Raw genomic sequence first — 26,432 nt, 5'->3', positions numbered from 1 at the left:
TTTATTCTTCTCCTTCTTTGATTCCTATTATCATTAGGTTTGGTCCTTTCATAGTGTCCCAGATTTCCTGGATGTTTGTGTCATGAACTTTTTAGATTTTGCATTTTTTTCTGACTGATGTATTGATTTCAGTTATCATATCTTCTAAACCTGAGATTCTCTCTTCCATCTCTTGTATTCTGTTGGTGACGATTGTGTTTGTAGTTCTTCTTCTCTTCCCTAGGTTTTCCATCTCCGGGATTGCCTCCGTTTGTGTTTTCTTTATTGCTTGAACAGTTTTATTCATATCCTTCACCTGTTTGATTGTGTTTTCCTGTATTTCTTTATATTTATTTGTTTCCTCTTTTAATGTTTCTAGCTGTTTGAATGTGTTTTCCTATATTTCTTTAAGGGATTTATTCATGCCCTATGTGGACCCTATTTTGCAGGCTGTGTCCCAGTGAGACCTTTTCTAAGGAGTATTTTTTCATCTTACATCACAGAAAGGTCACTGTCTCATACTAGGAGTTCTATTGTGCTTCATCCGAGTTTTCTATTCCTGAGATCCACTGAGCATCTTATGGAAGAGCTTGAGTCATGGTCCACATTAAGCAATGGGAACTACAATGGGTGGTTTCTTTTGTACCTGGAAGTGTTGGTACATACACCACCATTTCAATACATTGGTATTTTGCCTTTGAAATTTCCCTGGGTAAATCTGAATGAGCAAACTAACTTTTGTATAGTAAGATGTTTATGTAAACATAGCTTAATCTTTAACAGTTAGTGATACAAGAAATAATTTAATACCTTGACTGTATTGACTAGCCCAATAACTTTATGAATATAGAGTCTTAAGCTAGATGGGAAAATTAGTTAAGAACATCAGTTTACTGATCCTGTGCTTGCAAACTAAGATCTTTGTTCTTTCCTCCTAGTATGACAGACAGAGGTGGAGCACATAAGAAGAAAAACACACTAATTACCTGATGGAGACAGGGAAGAAACACGCTGTGTATTGAGTCCCGGAGCTGACAGTTCTTCCCCTGGAAACTGGAGTAAATTCACAGCTTGCACTTTGCTTTGTTCTCTCTCTCTCCATATAGATCCATACCATAGCATGCCAAAGCATTCTCTCCCACCACCATCATCACCACCACCACCAGCAGGAGCAGCAGTACAACCACCACTACCACCTCTACTATCCTGCCGCACCTATCAGGTCTCTGCACACTGGGTTTTGTGTACTGAGACACAGTGAATGAGTTAGTTATTTGGAACAATAAACAAAGAGCTATCATTTTATTTTCTGTTGCGCGCGCGCGCGCGCGCGTGTGTGTGTGTGTGTGTGTGTGTGTGTGTGTGTGTGTGTATGAGAGAGGTGTTGTGTAAGAGTGAATGCCACAGAGCCTATGTGGAGATAAAAGGACAGCTCTCAGGAGCAGGATCTCCATCTGCTTTGTTGAATCCAGCTCTCTTGCTTTTATCACGTTGTATATTTGCCCTTGCTGGCCCATGAGTTTCTGGATGGCTCTTATGTCTCTGCCTGCCATCTAGCTGTAAGAGTGCTGGGATTACAGATGTGTGCCACCACTCTGGGATTCTTTTCTTTATGGGTTCTGGAAATTGAACTCAGGTCCGCAGGCTTGGACAGCAAGTGCTTTTACCATCTTGTGAAGCCCAAAGCGTGGACTTATTTCTGCACTTTATTTCCATTTGCATAATACCTGTTCTCTTCTTGATTGACATGACAGCCGAGTTTAGGGACACTGGTTTATCCTCACTTCTCCTGATGCTCCTGAAAGCATTCTGGTAGATGTGAAAGTATTCCAAAGAGAGACACTGTGGTCCTCACTTTGGCTGTCAGACTACTGAAACAATAAATGTAAAAAATTGGAATTTCCCCAGGAATTCTACACATGGGGAAGAGATAGGCTGAAGCTTGGGGCTGGCCAGAAGGAGCCCTTGTATCCCAGAAAGATATTTCATACATTTGCAACAACCATTAGACCAGCTTGCAGGAGAGACTAGCAATGACAGTGATGGGCAAGCCAGAAAATGCTTTGGTGGGAATATTGGAAACATAAACCACCAGACTATGCAGAAGTCAATGCTGAATGGTGGTCCTAAAGAGTCATCTTGTTCATGGGAATAAAACACCTAGCATGTGATTACAAAGTTAAAAAACAGGGTTGGCAAGATGGCTCAGTGGGTAAAGGTGCTTGCTGCCAAGCCTCTTGACTTGGTTTGGCTCTTCAGGACCTGTACAATTAGAGAGAAGTGACTCTGCAAGTTGTCCTCTGATGTCCACATGTGCACTGTGAAACATGCCAGCCTACACACACACACACACACACACACACACACACACACACACACACACACACACAGTAATCAAAAAGAAGTTTAAAACAAATAAATGGAATAAATTTCTAAGAAAAGTTGTGTCCTACTTGGCACCAGGATACGAGTTGGTAGGGTTCATTTATGGGTTCATTAATTAGCTTTACTGTTACATTAGTTACCTTTATGGTTACATTAGTTGCCATTTCATTGCCATGACTAAGTCACTTAGCTTTGATAAAGAAGTAACACCCTGAGGCTCGGGTTCCAATGGTTCTGTCCATCTTGTGGAGAAGACGTGGCTGGCCGGGCCGAGCTGCTCTTTACCTCATGGCAGCCTGGGAACAGCAGGGAGATGTGGCTTCCTCCTTGTTTCTTTCTTAGTCTTATTAACCATCTGGGTGCAGAACCACATTCAGGATGGGTTCCCCCCCCCTCAGTTAATGCTCTACAAACACCCTCACAGACGCACTCTGAGGGTCTCCTAGATTCTAAACCTAGTCATGCTCACAAGAGGGATGAGTGAGAATACTCTTTATCGATTCATGGCTCATCATGGGGTAGAACAGTTGGGAAACCTAATGTTCAGTTCATTCACAAAGCAAATGGTTTGGGACCTTACACAGGATTTTAGAGAGCCCAGAAGATGCCAATCAGTGGAGAGCTGCCCACTAGAGTTGATCAGATCCAGTTCTGCCAAGACTACTCAAAGCCTTACATGTAGTGACATCCAGGCCCGGGATGCCTGGCCCTCCCATACCCCTGATAGCAAAATAGGGACATACGTGGGGACAAGAGAGCTTAGATGCTTATGTCTGTAACTGTAAGACCAGCTATCCACAGTCACACTACCCTAATCCCCCTAATGTAAAAAGTGCACAGAGGCAACTGTTGTCCCCCATCCCTTAACGGGAGAACACATTTCACCATGTACAGGATAACACTACACCAATTTAGGGACAAACTCTCAGATATGTATCTTTCATGGAAAGTCTGTTTTAATCACAAGGAAGAAATTTAAAACACACACCTTCCTCATGACCACCAAATACCAGAACCCTTTAAGAATCCAGTAACATGCGTGTGTCCCAGGACAGCCTGAATTTTAACCAAGTCACTACAGAACATTTTCTCTCCCCGCCCCCTTCTTTTTTATTAAAACGTTTGCCTGAGAGTTTGCGTTCTCTCAGTATTCACTGCCAACCTCACCAAGACAGCTTGCCTCTGGTCTGTCTGGAACCAGCCCTTATTTCCCCTATCTCTCGGCTACCCAGCAGCAGCCTCCTGAGCGCTCCTTTCACCTCCTTGTTCCTGAGGGTGTAGATCAGAGGGTTGAGGAGAGGAGTGACAATGTTGTAGAAGAGGGTGAGGAACTTGCCCTGGTCCTGGGAGGAGCTGTTCCCTGGCTGCATGTACATGTAGATGATATTCCCATAGAAAAGCGAGACCACAGTGAGATGCGAGCCGCAGGTATTGAAAGTCTTCTGCCGCCCTGCAGCGGAGCGGATTCGCAACACTGCTCTCACGATGTAGCCATAGGAGACCAAGATGAACACCAGAGGTGACAGCACGATACCTATTGCCAGGACGAAGACAGTGCCTTCCACTGCGACGGTGTTGACACAAGCTGTCCTGATGAGAGCTGGCATCTCGCAGAGGAAGTGGTCTACCCTGCGGTGCCCGCAGCGGGGTAGGCTGAGGGTCACCGGAGACATAGCCAAGGAGTTGGCCACCCCGCAGCTCCAGGCCACTGAGACCAGGCCCATACAGAGTCTGGGGCTCATGATGACCATGTAGTGCAGGGGCTTGCCGACTGCCACAAAGCGGTCATAGGCCATGACAGCCAGCAGCAGGCACTCCACACCCCCCAGGCCCAGGAACAGGACCAGCTGCAGAGCACAGCCCACATAGCTGATGGTCTTGTCCGGCCCGCTGAGGTTATAGAGCAGCTGTGGGATGGAGCTACTGGTGAAGCTGAGGTCCAGGAAGGACAGGTGTGTGAGGAAGAAGTACATGGGGGTGTGCAGATGCGGGTCCAGCCTGGACACCAGGATGATGGTGCTGTTGCCTAGCAGGGTCAGGAGGTAGGCAGGCAGGATGATGGCAAAGAGGACCCTCTCCAGCTGGGGCCTGTCAGAGAAGCCTATAAGGATGAAATGGCTGAAGGTGCTGTCGTTGTCTGCGCCCATCTTTAGCGCACCTGAGGAAGACATCAATGACAACAGTGATCGGAGCGGACAGAGCTTCAGTTATTTATTACTTGTTTAATTCCAATAAGGATGTAGTAATGCTGACAGACCAGCAAACTGCGCCATGTATGTGGGAAGCCAGTTGTTTTGAGTAGAATGTGACAGGGTTGGCTTTGACCCCAGCAATTGCTCCTTAGTGTATCTGCCACACTCCCTCTACTCTCGCCTCTAATTCCATAAAGTGAACCATTCTATGGTCTAGATTTTTATTCTCTCCAGACTCACAGCCCCAAGCTGTCCAAAGGCAAAGAACACAAAATTCAGTCCAGCATAATCAACCAAGCGCATTTGAAGTTGCCCAGCACAGATGATGGGAAATGGGGACTTCACCCATGTGAGCCCATATGGGTTGACTCCCACAGAGATGTATTTTAAGTTAAATTTCTGGGGTTTTTTCTTGAGATTTTTGATAATTTGGTAATTCAAGGACAGACTGGTGCTACCTAGAAATATGTTTAAATTTTTTACAAATGTATGAAATATATATATAATGCATTTTATAATCTACTGAAAAATGTAAGGAAATCTACCATAAACCATTAAAGTTTATCAAGACTGACAAGAGCAAAAGCATCTAGAGCCATGTTCCCAGCAGAGAGGAACTTAAATGTGGAGGTGAAGCACCATCCTCATCTGGATCAAACGAACTGTCATTTGCTTGGGATACATGGGACACATTCTGTTCTTTTGATTGTTATTTTTAGTGAATTTTGGATTTCTGGATAGGAAAATGGCGTAGGAGACAATGGGTTATCAGTGAAACCATGTGCATGAGACCTCTTTCTGGGCCTGCTGTCTTGGCACCATGGTGCTTGCTTTTTTTTCCCAAAGGACATAGGAAATATTGCTTAAAGAAAAATTAGATCCCAATTAAAGTTTTGTTTTAATTACATTTGTGTGTGTGTGTGTGTGTGTATGTGTGTGTGTGTGTGTGCGTGCGTGCGTGCGTGCGTGTGTGTGTGTGTGTGTGTCTGTGTGTGTGTGTGTGTGCGTGTGTGTGTCTGTGTGTGTGTGTCTGTGTGTGTGTGTGTGTGTGCGCGCGTGCGTGCGTGCGTGCGTGCGTGTGTGCGTGCGTGCGTGTGTGTGTGTGTGTGTGTGTGTGTATGTGTGTGTGTGTGTGTGTTAGCTTACCTTAGCAAATACAAGGAAAACCTTTAGGAATCAGTTTTCCCCCTTCATCATATGAGCTCTGGGGATCAAATTCAGGTCATCAGGCTTGGCAGGGAAAGTCCCTTTCCCACTGAGTCTTCTTACTAGAACAAGAAATGGGGAAGGCCCAGGATCCAGGTTCAGATCCTGCTGGGAGAAGATTGGTCAACCCACCCCCACAGCTAAATAGCACATGCATAGTCCCTTGCTTCTGTAGCACGTTACTGGAAAGGCAGAGAGAAATGGAGGTTCTTTCCCACCCAAGCTTGGTCAAAGTGTAAATAAACCCAATTTCTCTACCAATTTCCACCCCCTAATCTCTTTGGCATACAGGAAAGCTGAGGTGGCCTGTATGCCCTGCACCAGTGCTGCATGGATCACTGAAAGGCATGAGACATTAACCTTTTCGTGGATGCTTGATGAGGGTTTAAGTTGATATCATAGTTCTTAAGAGATCCCCACTTCTCTGTATACACCTCAAGGCTGTGTATGTTGTTTTAATAAAAGAAACATGTTTCTGTTACAGAATTGAGAATTGAGTGTTTTTCTCTTTGCCACCATTAATCTCATGTGTAGGAATCAGTCCTGAACTTTTTGACCCCCTAGTCAAAGGGTACACACCTTCCAGAGCATCTTCACCGCATCAAAAGACAGATGGTTTGCAGAACGAGTGTGTGTATGTAGTTAATAACTTCTAGTTAATAACAGTAGTTATTTAACAGACAATGGTATTATAAATGGGAAACAAGCAATTGCTAAATTCAGATGAGCATAGGCAGGTGATATCACTTGAAACGTTCACCACCCAGATATTGTAAGTTCAAATATGTAGAAAACAAAATATAGGGCTTGGGGTTCACTTTTGTCTAGCATGCATGAAGTCCAAGTTTCATCCTCAGCACCATCCAGCACCATGTAAATAAAATGTGGTGTATCCTAGTGGTCAGGAAACAGGCAGGCAGATTCAAGGCCGTCTTTGGCTACACATCAAGCTCAGAGCTATCCTGAGCTACCCAACAAAGCAAAATGTATTATGAGAACACACACATAACTGAATAACTAAATAGTAAATATTATCTCTGTCTCTCTCTGTCTCTGTCTCTTTTTCTCTCTCTCCCTCTCTCCCTCCCTTCTTCCTTCCCTCCTTCCTTCTCTCTTTTTCTGAGACAGAGTTACTTTGTAGCCCCACTTTGCCTAGAATTCACTATGGAGATAAGGGTGATCTCAGATTCACAGAGATCCTCCTGCCTCTACCTTCCAAGCACTAGAATTAAAGGTATGTACCACTATGTCTGCAAATAAATATTTTTTTCCAAAATCATCCATTGGCATATTTTCTAAGTATTTTATGCAATTTTCAGATTTCTCTTAAATATATAACTCATTGTTATTGGTGATTATAAGTCAGTGCCTTCATGTTTTAAATTTCAAGCCCTCGGTCATCAATAAGAACAGTTCTCATAACGGGACCCCCTTTGGGGGAATTAGAGGAAGGATTGGAAGAGCTGAAGGAGCTTGCAACCCCATAAGAAAAACAATGCCAACCAACCAGAGCTGCCAGGGACTAAACTACTACCAAAAGACTATACATGGACTGACCCAGAGCTCCAACTGCATAGGTAGCAGTGAATGGCCTTGTTGGGGTACCAGGGGAAGGGGAAGCCCTTGGTCCTGCCAAGGTTGGACCCCCAGTGCAGAGGAATGTCCAGGGGTGGGGGTAAGGGGGTGTGTGGGAGGAAATACCAGTATGGGAGGACGGGAAGGGGATGGAGGCTTATGGACAGGATACAGGGAAAGGGAATAACATTTGAAATGTAAATAAAAAATATATCTAATAAAAAATTTTTAAAAAAGAACAGTTCTCATGTTTAAAAATCACTTGTTTATAAACCTTTTATAAACAAGTCATTTTATTTCATTTCTTATTCTGTTATAGTTTTTTGAAAAGATGTAAAAATGGATTCTCTTACTTCACACTTCACTTTACAAGTGTGTCCTTCCAGATACTTTCTAGTTCAAGAGTATAAGCATCTGTTTGTCTGTCTGTCTATCTGTCTGTCTGTCTCTGTGCAGGTGCCTGCAAAGGCCAGAAAAGGACATGGGATCCACTGGAGCTGGAGCTATAGGTGGTTGTGAGCCTCCTGACATGGGTGCTGGGAACCCAACACAGGTCCTCTGCAGGAGCCATGAGAGTTCTGAACCACCAAGCCAGCCCTCCAGACCCAGGAGTGGTGAACAAATGCCAGCCTATTTTTTTATCTTTGTCATTACCTTCTCAGGGATCAGGACCCCAACTCTCCGTAGCATTCTCCTAAACATGGAGACGAGGGAGGAAGATGAAAGAGGGCTGAACACACAAGCCGCTGTGATGGGTCTCCAGTCACTGTAGCAACAAGCTGTGCTTCCAACAGGGTCCTGGGAACTAAGAAACACATCCTAGCACAATTAAAAAAGTGAATGAATGAATGAATGAATGAATGAATGAGTGAGTGAATGGATGAATGGTTTGGGTCTGATTTTTCAGGACAGCGTGAGTTCAGATTTCCTTCCCTGACTGTTTATTCTCCTGACTGACACAGCCAAGAACGACTTTCCCCTGGGAAGAATTGGTGACTTTCTATGTTCATGTCTAACGGGAATGTTTACACTAGTGCCTTCTGTGCCATCAGATCATAAAAGGCTGCTTTGCTGACACTCTTTTAAAATAAATCAGCTGGCTCTCATACCCTCAGGCTTGGGTCTCTGTGAGGCCTGAAGACATTACCAGAGTACCTAGATTTCACATAATGCACTATGTCAAATTTGATTCTACTGAGCTGTTGATTTCTCTAACATGAGTTTTTTTTTTCTTTCTCCATGAAGCCAAAACAATATTAAAGCACAAGAAAACATTAGACCTCAAATCAAGACAGAGCACCATCCTGCCAGCAACTCCACAGGGCTGTCCCACTAGCGCTGGCCTTTGTGAGGAACCGGCATTTAACAGGTACAGGACACCTTTGCTGTCTGAAAGGGCACACCCCTTATTCTTTCTGAATCAGACTCTGAAGGGATATTCTTTCCCCTGCTGCTCCCAGCACTTTACCTTAGGTCCAAGATTTCAGCTCTCTGTGCAAGTACTTCTTGTCCAGAGCAGCGTAATTGTTGTTGTATTGATAGAACTTGATGGAGAGAAAAAAAGAATTAAAAGAGCCGTTCAAAGCCAACTCTTCCCAGACCAATTAGAGGTATATGCCTATGTGTGCCAGTTTCATGGTCAAAATTTTCTGAGCCATAGCTGACCAGATCCTTTCTGATGTAAACATGGGTGCCTTGGACATCTGGTCACCTCCCTGAGAGATATGAACACTAACACAGGGACCTCCTCTGAGACAAATAGCATTCTCAGTCAGCAAGTCACTTTACAAATGACTTAGTTATTTGTCAATAACACCCTTTCATTTAGACACCAGGGGCTTTGCTTGTCTAGACAAAGCTGAAACCTCCTTAGACTAGGGGGGAAATCTTATTTCGCCCTTAGGGAGACAAGCCAGAAATTGAAAGGAAACAAGACTCCTCAGAGGACATGAGAAATGGGTTGTCCCTCAGTGAGAAATGGGTTTCCAGACCCTAGAGCCCTCTCCCAGGACAGCTGCTTACAGGCCCTCCCTGCTAAGCCTGCCTACTCAGAAAGAGTAGATTTTTTTTTCTTTGTCTCTATTTCTTCTTTCCAGGTACTTGCCAAAATCCATTCTTGCTCTTTAACCAAGCGCTCACCCAACTCAAGCAGCTGCTGAGAATCACTATTGAGCCTGCTGTTCTGATAACCTCTAATGTAAAGAAACCTGTCTCCCTTTCCCTCCCTCTCCCCTCCCTCCCTCCCTCCTTCCCTCCTTTCCACCCTTCTTCTGTCCCTCCCACTCTCCCTCCATTCCTGTCCTTCCCAGCAGCTGCTGAGATCTCCATCTTTCCTGCCCCTTGGTTTCTTAAACTACAATAAAATAAAACTGTCCTTGAGTTTTCTTCTGGGTCCATTTTTAAATCACCTTATCTACAAGGCTAATGATCAACAAAAAGGACCCTGAGTGTCTCAGAGACATTAAACCAAATGAGATCCCTTTGCATGCAACAAGCAGAGCTCCCTGTGCTGGCTAGCCTGAGGTTGCATGGTTCACACCTGAACACAGAGCAAGCAGTTACTCATGGCTTAACTTGGCCTCACAGCAGGGTGGGTTTTCTTGGAGAAATAATTCCTCTTTCTCTTCTTTGCTCTGAGGGAAACATGGATAGGACCAGACACTAAATTGGAGCCCTGAGTTCTCCCTACACGGGTTGAGGTGACAGGTAGAAAGGCCAAGAGGAGACTGAAGATGGTGTTGGAAACAGCAGAGCTGTTCACCTGCACAGAGAGGTCCTTTTCCTATGAAGCATCTCTATAGCTTGTGTGTTTGAGAGCATGAGCAGACAGTGTGTCACATTGATGTTACCTGTGGGTGCTGATGGGTCAGACAGTGGAGGTCTCCTGTCCCCATGTGTGCAGCTTCATCTCAGAAATGTCGGTAGTTGATTGGAGTCAAAGCTGTGAACTTTGGCCAGATCCTAAGGGGCTGGCAGTATTCAAAAGGATATACTCCCACTTACTTGAAAATTAAAAAAAATTTAAACAAAATTATTTTATCATTTAAAGACTAAAGTTCTGACCCACCACCACCCCAAGTTTGACTATAACAATGGTGTGCAGGATACTGAATTACCCTTTCAGAGCAAGGAACCTGGGTCATCCAACAAGGAGCCGATATACCTTTCATTTCTGTTGTGGGGTTGGGTAACCCAAATAAAACTCGGTCCTCAGATTTCATTTTCTTTTCTTTTCTTTTCTTTTTTTCATCTGACAAAAATCAGTTTTTCATTTTCCTACAAACTCTAGTTTCAATATTAAGGCACAAGTAAGCCCATATTTTCTGTGTTTGTTCAGCACTTTTTGACCTAATCCTGTAAAAATGGCGCATCACTTACAGTTAAGCAACACAATGTGTGTCCTGTGCTTCTGCTGCTGTCCTGCCTCAGTACCCCGGAGTTACCTTCCCCCTCACCAGGAACTGGCATGAGGTAGCTGAGCACTTTACTGCTGAGCTAAGCCCACAGCTTGTCTTTGTTTAACAAACCAGCTGAGAAGTGCAAATCTATGAGATCAGCTCCCACATTCAGGACCTACATGCCATGGTACCTGGGTGTGGCTAGTGTACTACACGCCTCAGTGCAGAAGGTGTGGCCCCACAGATGTGCAGTGCCTTCCCCATTAGATGCACATAGATGCAGCTGGAGTCACTGTGGAGAAAATCAAGGTGATATTCCTGCCATGACATCACCCTCTGTCTGAAGGTCCTGATGTTTGCAGATCAGAAAGCTGTAGTTGCAAAGACGGTGTTCCCCAGAGGAGCCTGGAGAGAGTTCCACGAGACTCTGAGCCCATCAGCATCCATGAGGGAGGCAAGGCCAGCATCCCTCGGTATCCCCACGCTCTAGGCAATCTTCTGAACCCACCAGGGTCATTAGCACGTTCATTTTGTTGTTGTCCTGTGCCACCTCGGTGCTCCAGTCCCCACAGATCCAACCAGGAAATGAGAGCCATGAGAATTTGTCCCTTGATAGAAAATAATTTAATATAGCATGCAAGTAAAATGTGGGCACTAAATCTGTTGTTCAAAGGACAGAGATACATAGGGACTGCTTTTCTTCTTTCTCTTGTTCACAAGAATTGCTGGGTAGCTTTAAAGTAAATTAAAAAAAAAATCATCTGAGGAACAACTAGACCAATTCAACCAGACCAGGATCACACACCTTTTAAAACCCAAGATCCATTGAAAATCAGTCATTTTTTTAAAAAAAATCTTTAATCAATAATTTTATGTGAAGAAAGATTCTGGTTTTCTAGACATTGGAAGGATGTCATAAGTAAATGGTTTAGCAGAAAGACTCAGTTAATGAGTTGTCAGGCTTTCTTCTATCTCTTCAATTTTACTATTGAATTTGGGGAAGGGTTGGCATACATGGATTTATATTTTAGCTTCAGGAACTGATCATTATCTTGAGCTCCCTGATTTCCTTGTAAATACACATATATTTATTGCTTCTCTCTGGTATTGTGAATAGACTCTAGGACCTCATATAGCCAGGCAAATGTTGGCCACTGAACGACCTCCACAGACTTGTGTCCCTGTTTTTAATATTACTGTGGAGGGAAAAATAAATAGAAAAATTAATAGAAGCTGAATCCTTCAAGTCATCAAGGCCATGCTGGAGACCAACAGATGGAATGGGGCGATTGGCTAAGGAAGGCACCAAGATGGCGGAAGAGGCCCTCTTGACTAAATGTAGCTTCAGCTACATAGAATATCCCCTGCTAGCAACCGTGTGCCTAGGTGAGTCCCCAGGTGAGAATCTGCACACATGCTGGTGTCTACACCCTTTCTTTCCTCCTTCACATGCAGTAGAACAGAGCGTCAGACACCCAGTCACAAACCGAGGGGCTGACGTGGGATAGAGGACAAATTTAACAAATTCTACTGCCTCAAGTTTCTCTGCCCTGTGGGATGCTGTGAGTAGGGGCTGCCACTCTGAGTGAGACTAGTGGATAGGGCCAGTGCCACCCGCCATCTTCCAGTGTGCTGGGAAAACTGGTCTATTTATGTAGTTCACATAATTCATTGGTAACGGACCAGTAATTTACTGGTCTATTTAGGTAAAAACTTGTGACTTGATTCAGGAGAGTAGGGCTGGAGGAGAGGAAAATATTTATGAAATTAGTTCTGTAAAGAACTCATCTAGTCTCCTGGAAATGCAGGCGTTGGTATTCATAGACACAACTTGAGATTTGTAGCTTAGGACAATGGGTTCTAATGTTGGGGGGTATAGTGAGAATTTTGGCTTCTTTGAAAAACACAGAAATGCTGTGGGCCTCTGGTTTTGTTTCAATCAGGTGTGAGGGGACACAGGGCTGCTTCACAGCAGCAGCTCACTATGGTCTGCCTCGTGCTCTAGCAGAGGCATGGTTTTGCCAGCTGCAGACAGTTTCTACAGCTTGGAATTCTGGGAATTTTTCAGACGGTATGTAAATGCTAGGGCCCCAATAGCTGCTTGGCCAGCTGGTGGTTGGTCGCAGTCCCTTGCAGTTTGTCAAGTAGCCATGTACAAAGGGATGAAAAGAAGAAATTAGATACCCTGACATTGAAGCTCAACTTGCCCTAAGGAACTCAGCCTCCCTAATCAGCAGGAAGCTGTGTCAATAACATGATTAGAAGTAACAATGTCAGCATTAAAATTATCCATGGGAAAGGAAAAAAATACTTGAACTTTAAAGTAGAGTTAGAGAGGAAGATAAAAAATTTTTGTAGAATATCAAAGACACAGATAACTAAATTTGTCAATAATTCCTATAGGGTTGGAGGTTCAGAACTTGGCGTTTTAACATTTATTTGCTTAAGACTTATTTAGCAGACACAGATACAGAGAGGTGACAGGAAGTGGCTTTCAGTGACCTTTAGGGGTTTCATTAAAAAAGAACACAGAACACTTTACTGTAGAAATAAATCAGACATCAATATCATTTATGTACATAGTATTTAAATAAGTTCTGGCCTCTCATCAGTGATAACCTCGAATGTCTCCATTACACTACAACAGGTCATCTGTGTTTCCTGCCTAGGATCCACGTCCAGCCTGGGTGATTTGATTGAGGTCTTAACAACCAGTACCATGTGCAGAGGCAGAAAGCAAGCACGTATTGTCCCCACACCAAGAAGATGTACCACTGTGAGTGAATAGAGTGTAAATGGAAGTCTGACTTCAAGCCAGTTACTTAGCCATTAAATCCTGAAAAAAAGTTTAAGAGAATGAGAGATTTTCGCCTGTTTAGGTGTTGAAGATTAAATTCAGGATGACGAATAAGATAACCAAATGCTTTTACAACTAAGCTACATTCCCTGACTTCTTTGTTTCTTTCTTTCTTTCTTTTTCTTTTTGTCTTCTGTTTTGTTTTGTTTTTTGATTTTTATTTTGTTTTTTGTTTTATTGTTTGTTTGTTTGTTTGTTTGAGGTAGGATTTTGCTAGAGTGTCCACATCACCCTCAAAGTCCTGCCTCTGTCTTCCTGATGCGAGGATGACAAGGAGGCACCACCACTAATGTGAGAGCACGGGCTTCCTTTAAAAATTTAACCCAGGATAGAGAGATTGCTCAGTATCAAACAGCACTTGCTGCTCCTACAAAGGACCAGGGTTTGGTTCCCAGCACCCACATGGTGGCTTGCCACTCACTGTTTAGAACTCCAGTTCAAGGGAAGCCGATGCTCCAGTCTGACCACCTGGGGCATTGCACACACGTGATGAATTAACATACATGGGAGCAAAACACTTATACACATAAATCTCTTTAAAAAATAGTTTAAAACAAACAATGACTCTAAAGAAAAAAGAAAAGATCTAAGAATTGGGGATACTGGGTTTAGAGTAATGGATTTCAAAGTCGTTGAGAACTGATCCAGAATAAAGGGGTTTGGGACTGGAGAGATGGCTCAGTGATTAAAACTGCCTTCTGTTCCATTCCCAGCACATTTTGGGCAGCTCACAGACACCTGTAACTCCATCTCGAAGGGAGCTGACACTCTCTTCTGACCTCTGCCAGCACAGCTGTGACATAGCATACACACGGACATGTGCACTTGTACACATAAAAAGGATAAAATCTTTAAATAAGCAACAACAGGAAAGATTATTGAACACAGTGCCTGGAAATACAAACCTACATTTGGAGTGATTCCAAATGTATTAATCTACAAGTACTGTAAGACTAAGTAGAAACAAGACTAACTAGAAACAACACAAAACAGTGAGAGAAGGGAGGGAAGGAGGGAGAAGAGGGAAGGGAAGAGAGAGAGAGAGAGAGAGAGAGAGAGAGAGAGAGAGAGAGAGAGAGAAATAAAGGAAGTAAAGATTCTGAATAATTATGGACCTCAGTAGAATAAGGTTATTCTGAAGCAACCTTATTTCTAAGCCAAGCCTTGTGGCACACACCTGCACCCAGGACACTGAGTTTTAGGGATAACCTTGGCTATAAAGGGAGCCTGTGTCTCAAAAGTAAACATAAACAGAAATGAATAGAATTAATATTCCCAAATCTCCCCGTATGGAGGGTTGTAGACGCAAGGAGAATAACATTTAATTCTAGCTTTTCACTGAGAAGAGGCACCGAGAAAATTTGAAACCTCTGGCAACAGTGTTTGATGAGCAGGCTGCCTTTCCTGAGTCATCCACTCCGTGTAGTTCCTCAGTATGCGAACCACCCTGGATCCACTCATTAGTCCTGCAGAGTGGGCATTGACGTGGTTTGTGGAAGCGGGCACAGCCCCCCCCCCCCAATCTATCCAGAGCCTCTCTGAAGAGCAGCACTTCTGGGTGGATTTAGTATTCCTCACTTCTGGCAGCAACAGCAAAATCAAGGAGACCCCTGGAAGTCCAGTTTCCAGGTCCTGCTTCTGTCATGGGTGGCAAGATAAGAGGAGTTGTGTCACAGACGAAGAAATAGGGCCTGAGAACACCGGAGAAGAGATGGTTAAATGTGTAGATGTAAGACCCATTTGTGACATTGTAGAAGGAGATTTGGCCGGCTTCGTAGTCCAAAAAGATCCCGATGCGACGAGGTCGCTCATCTTGGAACACAGGCACCGAGGGAGAGGACAGGACCATGTACTCGCTCCCCCTCAGGAGCCACATGGCCCAGACACCATTCTCTGGGGACGGTGTGGTCTCCCCTTTTCTAAGCACTGAGTCTTGGCAGACCCCTAGCCCCCACTCTGCTCTTTCCCCCACGATGACTTCCCAGTAATGCCTCCCGGAGGAGAAGCCCTGCAGGCCCAGGATGCAGGGCCAGGTGTCAAAGCGCTCAGGGTTGCTCGGGACATCCCTCCAGACCTCCGCATCCTGCACACTGCGCAGATCCGTCGTTAAGAGCAAGCTTGGGTGGGCAGTGGCGGGATCGAGTTTCACGTCCACTGTGGAAAGGGTTTTACAGAGCATGAGAATAAACAGAAATGCATAGTAAAACCTTACCTCTTCCCTTCTTCCCTTCCTCCCTCCCTCCCTCCTCCCCTCCCTCCCTCCTTCCCTTCCTTCCTTCCTCCTTTCTCCTTCCTTCTTCCTTCTTCCTTCCTTCCTTCCTTCCTTCCACTGCTGTGCTGAGGATGTGCCCTAGGGCCTGTGTAGTATCCTTGAGCATCAGTTCCAGCCTTTGAAACCTTAGGCACTACTAAGAACCCTCAAGGTTTCTTATTTCTCTCATTCAGAAAAGCGGAGCCTGGCAAACGCCTTGATTTCCACCTCACAGAACTCTGATGTACACAATGGGACTTCCAGAGTCCCCCAAATGTCATAGTTAAACCTTGTGTGTGAACAAAAAAATAAATAAAAATTAAAAAGGAAAATGTCAGAATGTGGCCTCCAGACAGCTAACCCCACAGAGGTTCCTGGAAGGAGTAGACAGAATTGGGGGTGTATAGGAGTCAGGGTGGGACAGAAGCTGAACCTCTTCTCCTTGCTCCCTACTCACCTTTTCTGTCTGCCTGTCCCTCTGCATGCTCTGTGACACCTTCACATTAAATGGACAAGGGAACTCTCCTGTGTTCTGTAAGCTGGCCTAGCAAATTAATTGTATTAATAGCTCCTGAGGAGGGGAGTCTGAAGAAACTCCACTGACAGCTGCTCGATCAGAAGTAGAGGCCAGGGCCAGTGACCTGCACTACTTCAGGATGCCACCAAACTCTCTGTGGAGCCAGGATCACCCTGAAGCCAAAGCGAGAGAAGGGCGGCACCACAGAAAGCTGCAAACATCCATTATGAAAACAGAGGCAGAAAATGTTGGTAAAATACTTCCAAGCCAAGTTCTAGAACACATTAGGACCATTCCATTGTTAAGCTGGTTTCATTCTAGATAGGAAGAGATGGTTCAATAAACACAAATCAACATACCCAACCCAGCTATGCTGCCCAGTCTTACATCAGTCTGACACAGCCGGAGTTATCTGGAAGGAGGGGATTTCAATTGAGAAAATTCAGCCATAAGGTCCAGCTGTAAGGCATTGTTCTTATATATTTGGTTACGAGCCTTTAGAGACTGAGCCATCTTTCCAACCCAAGCATTTTCTTAATTAGTGATTGATGTGGGAAGGCCCAGTTCATTGTGGGTGGGGCTACCCCTGAGCTTGAGGTCCTGGGTTCTATAAGAAAGCAGGCTGAGCAAGCCATGTGAAGCAAGCCAAAAGCAGCACCCCTCCATGGCCTCTGCATCAGCCCCTGACTCCAGGTTCCTGCCCTTCTTGAGTTCCTGTGCTGACTTCCATTGTTGGTGGACTGTGGTGTGCAAACATAAGCTGGATAACTGCCCCACCCCCAGAGTATTTTTGGCCATGACATTTCATCACAGCTACGGTGACCCTGACTAAGACACCAGCACATAAACAGACCTAAGGACAGAAATCACAAGATCATCTCAATGGATACAGGAAAAACATTTAAGAATGCTAAAAGTGCCCTCCTGGAGTAAAGAAAAGCCATGAAGAAACTAGGAACAGAAGAGATATATGTCAATATAAGTTAATATAATAAAGGTTGTAAGATAGGCATAGCATTTTTTTTAAAGTTAAGGCTGAGACAAGAATACACGCAGTCCTCACTGTGTAAGACTTGAAGTCTTAGCCAGAGTAATAAGGCAAGATAAACAAATTTGGGGAAAAAATAAATTATCCCTACTTACACATGGTACAATCGCATACATTAAAGGATTTTACTGGGGAACTTTAGATCTGATCAACATTTTCAGCAAAGCAGTGGAATGAGCAACTTGCATATAAACATCAGTATCTGTTCTGTCTACAAATTGATCTGGATGAAGAAGAAGAATACTATTCACGATAGCTTCTAAAAAGTCAAAATAAGACAAAAATAATAATAAAAGCCCTCCTCAAAATTCTGGGAATGAACCTATCCAAGGAATGGGAGAGCTTCTACAAAGGAAACTTTGAAACAGAGAAGGAAGAAGCTGAAGGAATCAGTCAAAGATGGAAAGCCGGCCCTGCCCATAGATTGGCAGAATCGTTATGAAAATGGTAAGGTTGCTTAAAACACTCTACAGATTACAGTGATCCCAATCAAAATCCCAGTGGGCATCTTAGACATAGGGAAAACGAGCCTAAAATTCATAGAAAGCACACGGGACAGAAAGCAATCCTGAACAGAAAGAGCAATGCAAAAGGCACCACAGTACCTGATCTCAAATTATACCACAGAGCCATAGTGACACAGTCGGTGTGGTGTTAATACAAAGAGAGACGAGTGGAACAGCGGAATACAAGAGAGGACCCAGCTGTAAACTCACACAGCTACAGCCAAATGAGTGTCAGCACAAAGGCCAGAGTCCTGCACTGGGGAAGGTAGTCTGTCAGCAAATGGAGCAGAGGAAACTGGATATCCACATGCAGGAGAATGCAGCAACCTTTCACCTGACATACAAATCAACTCAATATAAATCAGACCTGAGCTGAAGCCCTGGAGCTCTGAAGCTGGTAGTGGGAAATATGTAACCTTCGTGCAGATTTAGTGTATGAAAGCAGAAGGGGGGATATTTGAGTGAGGGACAAAAACCAACCGGGGTTAAGGCCACAGCGGGTGATGGGGTTGAGAATGAGCAAAGTGCAATGTCGCATGTACATGAAAATGTCATAAAGAACACATTTCTGGGTATGGGAAGGTGTCTCTGGGGTTTGGCTCCCAACACCCACATAGTGGCTGATAACTATCTGTAACTCCAGTTTCAGAAGAGCCCTCTTCTGGCCCTAGAAGGGACTGTACATACATAGTGAGGCAAAACACACTCACGTATAAAATAAAACTAGAGAAAAAAATTTAAAGAAAAAATTCATTATTTTGCATGCTTACCAAAACAAACAAACGAACAAACAAAAAACAAACTTTTAAATGGAGCTACCGGCAACCCTCGGGCAACACAGCCCACAGCCCTCAGCCTGCTTGCTACTGACATGGGAAGAGTGTCGGTCCTGTAAGGTGGTCGGTCTTTTAGCCTGATTCCATTTCTGGGCTGATCTTACCATAAAGTGAACTGAGTTAGATTCTCAGCTGGAGAACCCACTGGGGCATTGATCAGCTGTTGCAGGAAAGACTCTAACACATTTTGGTGACCTAAGGCTCTGGAGTCATTGAGAGATGGGGGGGGGGGGGTTCTGTTTTATTTGCCCTTTAACTTGATGACGCACCGAGGCAGCCTTTGCTGACTTCTGCCTCTAGGATTTAGGGCTCGGTCTGTGACCACTGCCTGATGTCCGCAGTCAGCGGCACTCACAGCCTGGCCCAGGCATCAAGCCTCTGTCTACCAAGGCTGCTGCGGGTAAGAATAGAACAGAAGCCTCAGAGCCAGAGAGGAAGAGGCAGATCTTACAGCTGAATCTGCGCATGTGCACACCCTGGTCTTAGTTTTTCTTTTAAACACATTGAGAGACTTACAGGCAATGTGGAGAGGAATTGTGAGTTTATCTTTCTCCAGCTCTGGCCCAAACTAATTTCCTATGACCTATTCTTGTCTCCCATTCTTTTTGAAAAGTGGACCGCGCAGGGAGCCTGGCTACCTACCTTGGAACTTCCTCAGCATCTCCCTCATCCCAGGGATGCGGCACACGGTCTTCAGCTCCATAGGGACAGCCTCTGGTTCCAGCCTGGTCATAGCTTCGCTTCTAGAAATATGCAGAGCCCACAGGTGTCAGTGTGGTCTCCAGGAACCTCCCTCTGCACCAACCACCCCACACTGATTCAGAAACGAAACTTACCGCGTCAAGACTCCTCTCGCTCCCTGGAAATGAAAGACATACTAGGATGAGTCGGATCTCCGACTTCTTTCTGAAGTCAGGCCGGACACACAGAAAAGACGTCATTAGAAATATTTGAAAGTTGCTAACATCTAAGATGAAACTTCAGGGGACAATGAACTTTACTGCAAATGCTATTTACAGTAAATAAATAAGACTTTACATAATCAATCAGCCACAGTCGGGACAGAACCGAGCTGCATGAAGTTTTTCTCCATTCCCTCTAAACCCATCACCGCAGCTATTTCCTGAATTGATCATTCTGCCAATCGGCTGTTCTGGTAGAGTTGGAGCTTCTATCTAATGAAGATAGAATTGGGGAAGGGTATCGAACATTTGAAGATTATTTGAGGTAAACACACACATTTGAGGTAAACACACACACACACACACACACACACACACACACACACACACACACGTTACCATTAATGCCTTTCTAAGAGAATACTAAATGTCTTTGAAGCATCAAACTAAAGCTGATCATTTGATCTACACCGATAAGGAAGGAAGCCATTAATATCTGGGAGCATTTTTCTCATTTAAGATATGCATGTGAATATGAGTCACCTGTAATCTAAAGGTAGTCAGCACATAACTTCCTGCAAACATTCTTTTGTTTACTGTGAGTCATTTAGGTTTTTGTATTAGTGTGAGCTATCTGACCCTCTAACGTCCTCTCTGACTCACAAGCCTTGCGTACCAGTTTCTACACGCTTTTACTAGAGTGAGCATGCCTAGGTGTTAGTGATAAGATCCACCTCTGTCCCTTGGCTGCACACCTGCCTCTGCCCCCCTGGAGCTCTTCTCACCTCCAGCAGTGCTACCGCTGGCCTCTGACTCATCTCCTCCAGCTCTTCAGCCAGTTCCTTCAGGGCTTTGTTCTGTTGGGCCAGCCTGTTCCTACTGTCACGCAGTCTCTGCAGGGTTGCTCGCTCCTCCTCTTCCAGTCGCCTCAGCTGCAGCTGCTCCTCCTGGGCCAGAAAGCCCCGGTGTTTCTCAAACTCCAGCCTGAAACGTTGTCTCTGCATCTCCACTTTCTCCTATGGGGACACAGCAGGTAGGGGCATGGAGATGAAGTGAGGTGCAGCTGGGGCCTCCTGCTCTCACTTGTGGAGCAGTGGAGCTGGGAAGACAAGCCCAGAGGCCTCTCTGCTCTCCCATCCATGAACTGACTGTGGGCTGTACTCTGCCTGATGGCTGTATTCTAACAGCATGAAGAAGCTGGAGACCATTTGTATGAGGGGAGTCTGGCAAAGCACCAGTTTGGAAAAGGATGCTGGACCCAGGATCCCAATCTGACACAGCTTTGAAGCATTTCTAGATACAAGATTTAGTATCAATAGGCAAAATAGGAGAGAGGAGTAGCAAGGGGAGGTCAGTGACCATCTGTGAACAGTGTCCAGCATAGGCTCACTATTTACTATGTTACTATTTGTCCTACTAGGACTAGCCGCTGTGTCTACTCGAAACAACAGCAGAAAGATTAAAGAGACCTGGATTTGTAATTAAGAACAGATGTTCTTTTAAAGGTGCCTGTGCGCGCGCATGTGTGTGTGTGTGTGTGTGTGTGTGTGTGTGTGTGTGTGTGTGTGTGTGCGCGCGCGCGCACGCGCGCGCGCGCAGGTGTGTTCACCTGTGAGAGGAAATGTAGAGGGGTAGCCAGAAATCTACTTTAGGTGTCTTCCTCTATCGCTCTCTACCGAATGACAGGGTTCCCCCTCGAACCCAGTCCTTACTGTTTAAGCCAGGCTGGCCAGCAAGCCCCAGGAATCTGCCTGTCTTTGCACACCCAACCCCAGCATGGAGGTTTCAGGCACGCACTGCCACACTGAGCTTTAGATGTGAGTGCTGGAGATCTGAGTTCAAGTCCTCGTGGTTGCACGACAAGCACTTTACCCACTGAGCTGCCTCCCCAGCCCTGAGCGTTCTTCACTACATGGTGATGGTGGTTAGCGTTTCCTGCAGACCAAGCAAGTGCTAAGAGTCCCTCTGGCACTGGCTTGCATTAGCTTCACATTGTTGTCTTGGTCTTCACCTAAAGATCTCACATCTACAACTCCTGAAGTGATCCGAGGAATAGATTTTGCTACGGGTTACTGTGTCTCAATTTGATTCTCATCAAATTAGTATTCAGGAAACCAGTTGTTAACTGAGTGTAAGAGGCAAATTACCCCCCAGAGCATCTACCTCCTGCTTCTAATGTTTATAATTTCCTGGTTTCACTGAAGGACGGGATGCTATTCTCCCCTTAGAACTGGCTGTATCAACAATCTCTTGGGCTGGAGAAATGGCTCAATGGTTAAGAGCATGACTCCTCTTCCAGAGGTCCTGAGTTCAATTCTCAGCAACCACATGGTGGCTCACAACCATCTATAATGAGATCCGATGCACTCCTCTGGTGTGTCTGGAGACAGCTACAGTGTACTTATATATAATAAATAAATAAATCTTTAAAAAAAACAATCTCTTGAGACAGTGCCTTCCTCAGATGTTTCATCCTGCCTCCACCATCTTCTAAATCCCTCCCTTCCTATGGTCATGGTCACCTTCTAAAATCAGATAGATTGGAGTTTCACACCTTTATTTCCTAAAGGCGAGGCTCCTTTCACATATATGTAACACTCTGTCCTGTGGGAGGCTACACTACTAATGTCGAGCCAGACGGAGAGCCTATGTAGTTGTAGGGTTATAATGGGGGTGGGGAGACAGAAGCGTGAAGGTGAGGAGAGGCATCTGCAATCCATCTGTCCTCACTTCGTCCTTCTGTGTGTGAAAGTTACAGGTGCTGAGATGGGAAGATCATGGTGGTATTTATCAAACTTCTCTTGTTACTTGTGAGTCCTGTGGTCACCTTACTGACTGTAAACCACGCAGGGACGCTTGTCTTCAAACAGAAATCTTGGCCTCACATCTATGTCAGCTAGCTAGCCACTAGAGGGTCTAGATGTGGGGACCCTGGGCTTGCTCCTGATCTTGACCTGATTGCCTAAGTCCATGGGGAGGTCAAGATCAGGAGCAAGTGACTTGAATTATAAACCTGGATATCATTAATTTGAGAACAAATGTTTAACTTCACTCAGATTGGACACTGTGATTAGAGTGGAATAAGATTTATCCCTGAAGAGAAATGTAGGGGAGAAACAAAAAACAAAAACTAGTTCTTATAGGGTAAAGGAATCATCTGTATATAAAGGACTTTCAATCAAAACAAGAAGAGAAGATTCAGAGAGATATAGAAAAGGTTATTTGTAGAAGGATGAAAATAGTGTATCTTGGAATATGTCTTGGCTATCATACAACACGTTGTATATATAATATGCCCATTATTTCTAACTTGCACAGTCTGATACCACTGAGAGTCTGATCAAATAGCTCTGTCTCAGGTATGGGTAGAATATTCAACACTGTAGCGGGTGTGTCCAGCCCAGGGCCCACAGGCCAGCTGCTAGTGTGCTAGGGCAGCTGTGCGGCCCAATGCATTTGTAGGTGAGTGTTTTGTTTCAGTATCAAAGGGTGGGACAACCCTCCTACCAGTGTTCAGCACCATTCCCGGCTGTGCCCAGTAGGTGGCAGCAGCGTGCTCCAAGTTGTGACCCAGGTTTAGAAACACTGGGCCTGCCGGTATGCAAATGAGATGCATAAGAAATAAAGTGGGCTGTTGAGGTGCGGAAAAGGAATGCGTGGGTGGATGACTGCAGACAGCTGGTTCTCCTGTGTACAGGATGGTTGCTGCTCTCTGCTCTCTGTTATACGTGCTGTGTAACATTGATTATTTTCACTCATCTTACAGATCTGCTTATGAATTGTGGGCTGAGGTGATCAGGTTCCAGTAGTAAGTCTGACCATGAGATTCAGATAGCAAAACTACTTACTTAAGTCAGGTCATATGAAGAGGATTTTAAAAGGGACAGGTTGGCCCAGAAAGTCACTATCATGCTTTTCTAGAGGGAATAATGAGTTGGAACACGAGTGGGAGAGAGTTGAACGGGATGGAGGAATGGCTCACATTATTGACCTGCAAGGTCCCTGGAGCCACAGCTCTGTCTCACCTTCCAGATGATGGTCTTCTTTCCCACGTTGGCCTCCTGGGTCAGAGCCTCCTCCATTTCCTTCTTCACAAGTTCCAAAGCCACTTGGAGCATCCTCTGTTTGGGAAGACAAGACCCTTGTAGATGTGCCCTCTCAGCCCTTAGACTTTGCTCAGATGTAAAGTACAAAGATAAGCCAGGGAGTCGCCAACAGATTTCTGGACTCACGAAATTCTGCAGACACCTACCTCCTCCACTGCCCAACACCAAGATGTGCCTAAAATTTGTCATTATGTCACTCTTTCCAATAATAACCAAAATGTTAAAGTGTGAGTTAAAAAAGAAAAATATTTAGTGGTCAGAAATACAATTGTAATGACAAATAGTTGTGATCTGTAAAACATAATGCTAATTTTAAAAAATGTTTAATAAAAACAATGTTGCAGCAGAGGAAAAGCTGTCTGCTATTGACAGACTAAAGGGTTATTTATCATTTAATATAAGGGCTTTAGAACATTTATTTAGCGTGTGTGTGTGTGTGTGTGTGTGTGTGTGTGTGTGTACCAACAAGAGTGCCCCAGACACATATGGAGGATAGATATGGTGTGCAGAAGCCAGATATCCTTCTATCACATAGGTTTGGGGATCAATCTCAGATTGTCAGGTTGGCAGCAAGTGCCCTACCTAAGGAGTGGAGAGGACGAAAATCTCTCTTTTCAGCACCAGGGCCCTGCAGGAGGCACATGTGGATACTTGATTGCAGAGGACACATGCACAGAGATGTTTTTGGAAGAAAAATGTCTGAACCTCACCATAAAAGCTACCCGATAAAACACACACACACACACACACACACACACACACACACACAGAGAGAGAGAGAGAGAGAGAGAGAGAGAGAGAGTTCACACTTGAAAGGAGGGCACTATAGGGCTATGTAGAATGTGAATACAAAATGGCCTTGGAACTCATGGTAGTGCCTGACAAGACTGGGTGGGATTTGCTTTGCTGTTGAAACATTTAGCTCAGCAGATGGGGTAAAGCTCCACCAGGCCCAAAGAAACCCTGCCTGAGCCACACCAAGGAGGTGACAAACAGCACAGCCGACCTAGGGACAACAGTGACAGAGCAGATTCTGACAGATCTGTTTGGTTAGGATAAGAGCTGTACACAGTTAGCACAGGGCCTACAGCTGATTGGCTGAGAGGTCGGGATGATGTTTGTTTGGCATTTAATTGAGGAAAAAAAACCCCTACAGAATAAATGTAAAAAACAGTATCAGAAATGTATCACTAGCCAAGCTTTGAGTGACATTTTCGGGACTACAGTGGGGGCGGATCATAGTTCTAAAATCTGACTAGAAAATAATTCATGCCTAAATTTTTACAAGGTGGAGGAAAGCAAGCAGTAAAAGAGAGAGAGAGAGAGAGAGAGAGAGAGAGAGAGAGAGAGAGAGAGAGAGAGAGGGAGAGGGAGAGGGAGAGGGAGAGGGAGAGAGAGAGAGAGAGAGAGAGAGAGAGAGAGAGAGAGAGACCCAACGAGTTGAGGAAAACACCCTAATTTTTAATTTTAGAGAAATCAACCCAGCAAACATCTTAAGAAAGTTAGTGCCCGGTGCAACGCGGTGGTCAAGTTTGTCAAGGAAGGAAAACCACGCTGGTGTCCCTTGTGTTCGTTCCTCAGGAAGTTGGAAACGTAAAGATTCTTAAAACGTGTCCAGTAACTTCGGAGGAAGAAGAGGGAGCAAGCAGCCTTCTGCTTTTGCCAAGATAACACACACAAGAAGCGGTAGGAAACCACTCCTTAGAGAGTGGAGTCTGTGCTCGGCAGGGAGAGAGCCGCGCACAAGCGCTGCCCTTTAAGATAGGAGGCTGGATTTAGCATATGCCCACCCCCCGGGTTCCCAGGAGTGAAAGCCACCAGAGCTTCTGTGAGTGTGAGCTAGTAAGAACCGGGAGGAGACCGGAGGAGGAAGGAGCTTGGGAGTTGTTTAGTTACTAAGTATGCAGTAGCACGGTTTGGCTTTGTCTGGAACATGTCCCTTTACATTCCGAGATCATCAGCCCAGTTTCCAGATGAGAACCTGAGCAAAGGCTCACCTGGTAGCGGCTGGCTGCCTCCTGCAGCGGCTCAGTGCGGTGGCTCCGGTGCTCAGGGCTGGTGTCGCAGACCCAGCACACCATCGCTTGGTCCTCTTCACAGAAGTGGCTCAGGTCCTCACCGTGCCTCGAACACTGACGCGACCCCGCGTGTCCGGTGCCCAGCCCCAGCTGCCGCACGGTGTCCACCAGGCTGGCCAGCTGCCGGTTGGGTCTGAAGCTGGAGGGCCTGAAGGGACCCCTGCACTGGGGACAAGCATAGACTCCCTGAGCGCTGTCCGATTTCTCGCAGAGCTCAGATATGCACCGCAGACAGAAGCTGTGACCACAGTCAACGCTGATGGGCTCCTGCAGGAAGTCCAGGCACACTGAGCACCGTGCCTCCTCCTGCAGCCGCTCCCCGGGTGCTGTGGCCATGGCCCTAGCTTGTGACAGCAGCTCCTATTGCCCTAGCTGTCTGCATAGAAGGGAGGAAACCAAAAAAGGAGGGGAGCAAGCCCTGAGGGTGTTATCTCCTGGGCTGGCTCGGATCCAGCAGCCAAAAAGAGCCACTCCTGGTGACAGCAATAAGTCCAATGATTGTCACCTCCTCAGAAACCCAGCAGCTCCTCTTCCGTTTTCTCCACTTCTTCCTTCCCTAGCTTTATTTTGAGCCTGACGGAATGCAGCATTTACAC

General features: G+C 45.3%; 2 protein-coding genes across 9 annotated transcripts; both read right to left on the bottom strand.

Annotated features, from left to right (window-relative positions):
- Positions 1-2,877: 2,877 nt before the first annotated feature.
- Positions 2,878-6,743, bottom strand: Olr1433 (olfactory receptor 1433). 2 transcript variants are annotated; one of them, XM_039086466.2, is made up of 2 exons: positions 5,703-6,743; positions 2,878-4,522 (listed from the first exon to the last, which is right to left on the bottom strand). In XM_039086466.2, the coding sequence occupies exon 2, from the start codon at positions 4,509-4,511 to the stop codon at positions 3,528-3,530; it is 984 nt and encodes a 327-aa protein (XP_038942394.1). In that variant the 5' UTR covers positions 4,512-4,522; positions 5,703-6,743; the 3' UTR covers positions 2,878-3,527. The 2 variants fall into 2 exon arrangements, with proteins under 2 accessions (XP_038942394.1, NP_001000525.2); NM_001000525.2 differs by lacking the exon at positions 5,703-6,743 and having other exon boundaries at positions 3,528-4,511.
- Positions 6,744-13,140: 6,397 nt separating this feature from the next.
- On the bottom strand, positions 13,141-26,235 carry Trim58 (tripartite motif-containing 58). Of its 7 annotated transcripts, none has more exons than XR_005489809.2 (6): positions 25,756-26,235; positions 23,678-23,773; positions 20,438-20,668; positions 19,587-19,656; positions 19,393-19,493; positions 13,141-13,571 (listed from the first exon to the last, which is right to left on the bottom strand). XR_005489809.2 is itself a non-coding variant. In XM_039085946.1 (6 exons), the coding sequence occupies exons 1-6, from the start codon at positions 26,170-26,172 to the stop codon at positions 15,234-15,236; spliced, it is 918 nt and encodes a 305-aa protein (XP_038941874.1). In that variant the 5' UTR covers positions 26,173-26,232; the 3' UTR covers positions 13,141-15,233. The 7 variants fall into 7 exon arrangements, 4 of the variants coding, with proteins under 4 accessions (XP_038941874.1, XP_038941876.1, NP_001178570.1 ...); XM_039085946.1 differs by having other exon boundaries at positions 13,141-15,283; positions 19,587-19,609; positions 25,756-26,232; XM_039085948.2 differs by having other exon boundaries at positions 19,587-19,609; positions 25,756-26,231.
- Between the last annotated feature and the right edge of the window lie 197 nt (positions 26,236-26,432).

Source organism: Rattus norvegicus, chromosome 10 (assembly GCF_036323735.1).
Source record: "Rattus norvegicus strain BN/NHsdMcwi chromosome 10, GRCr8, whole genome shotgun sequence".
NCBI classification, from domain to species: Eukaryota; Metazoa; Chordata; class Mammalia; order Rodentia; family Muridae; genus Rattus; species Rattus norvegicus.
The sequence above is the reverse complement of the archived record's forward strand: the minus strand, read 5'-3'. Positions and strand labels throughout refer to the sequence as shown.

Bases quoted from the DNA above. Each gene is read 5' to 3' on its own strand.
- Trim58 (NM_001191641.1), bottom strand. From the start codon at position 26,172: ATGGCCACAGCACCCGGGGAGCGGCTGCAGGAGGAGGCACGGTGCTCA. The intron at 19,610-20,437 runs GTGAGAAGAGCT...TTTCATTTCCAG, and splicing joins CAGCGGTAGCACTGCTGGAG to GGAGCGAGAGGAGTCTTGAC. The intron at 19,494-19,586 runs GTAAGTTTCGTT...GCATATTTCTAG, and splicing joins GCGAGAGGAGTCTTGACGCG to AAGCGAAGCTATGACCAGGC.
- Olr1433 (XM_039086466.2), bottom strand. From the start codon at position 4,511: ATGGGCGCAGACAACGACAGCACCTTCAGCCATTTCATCCTTATAGGC.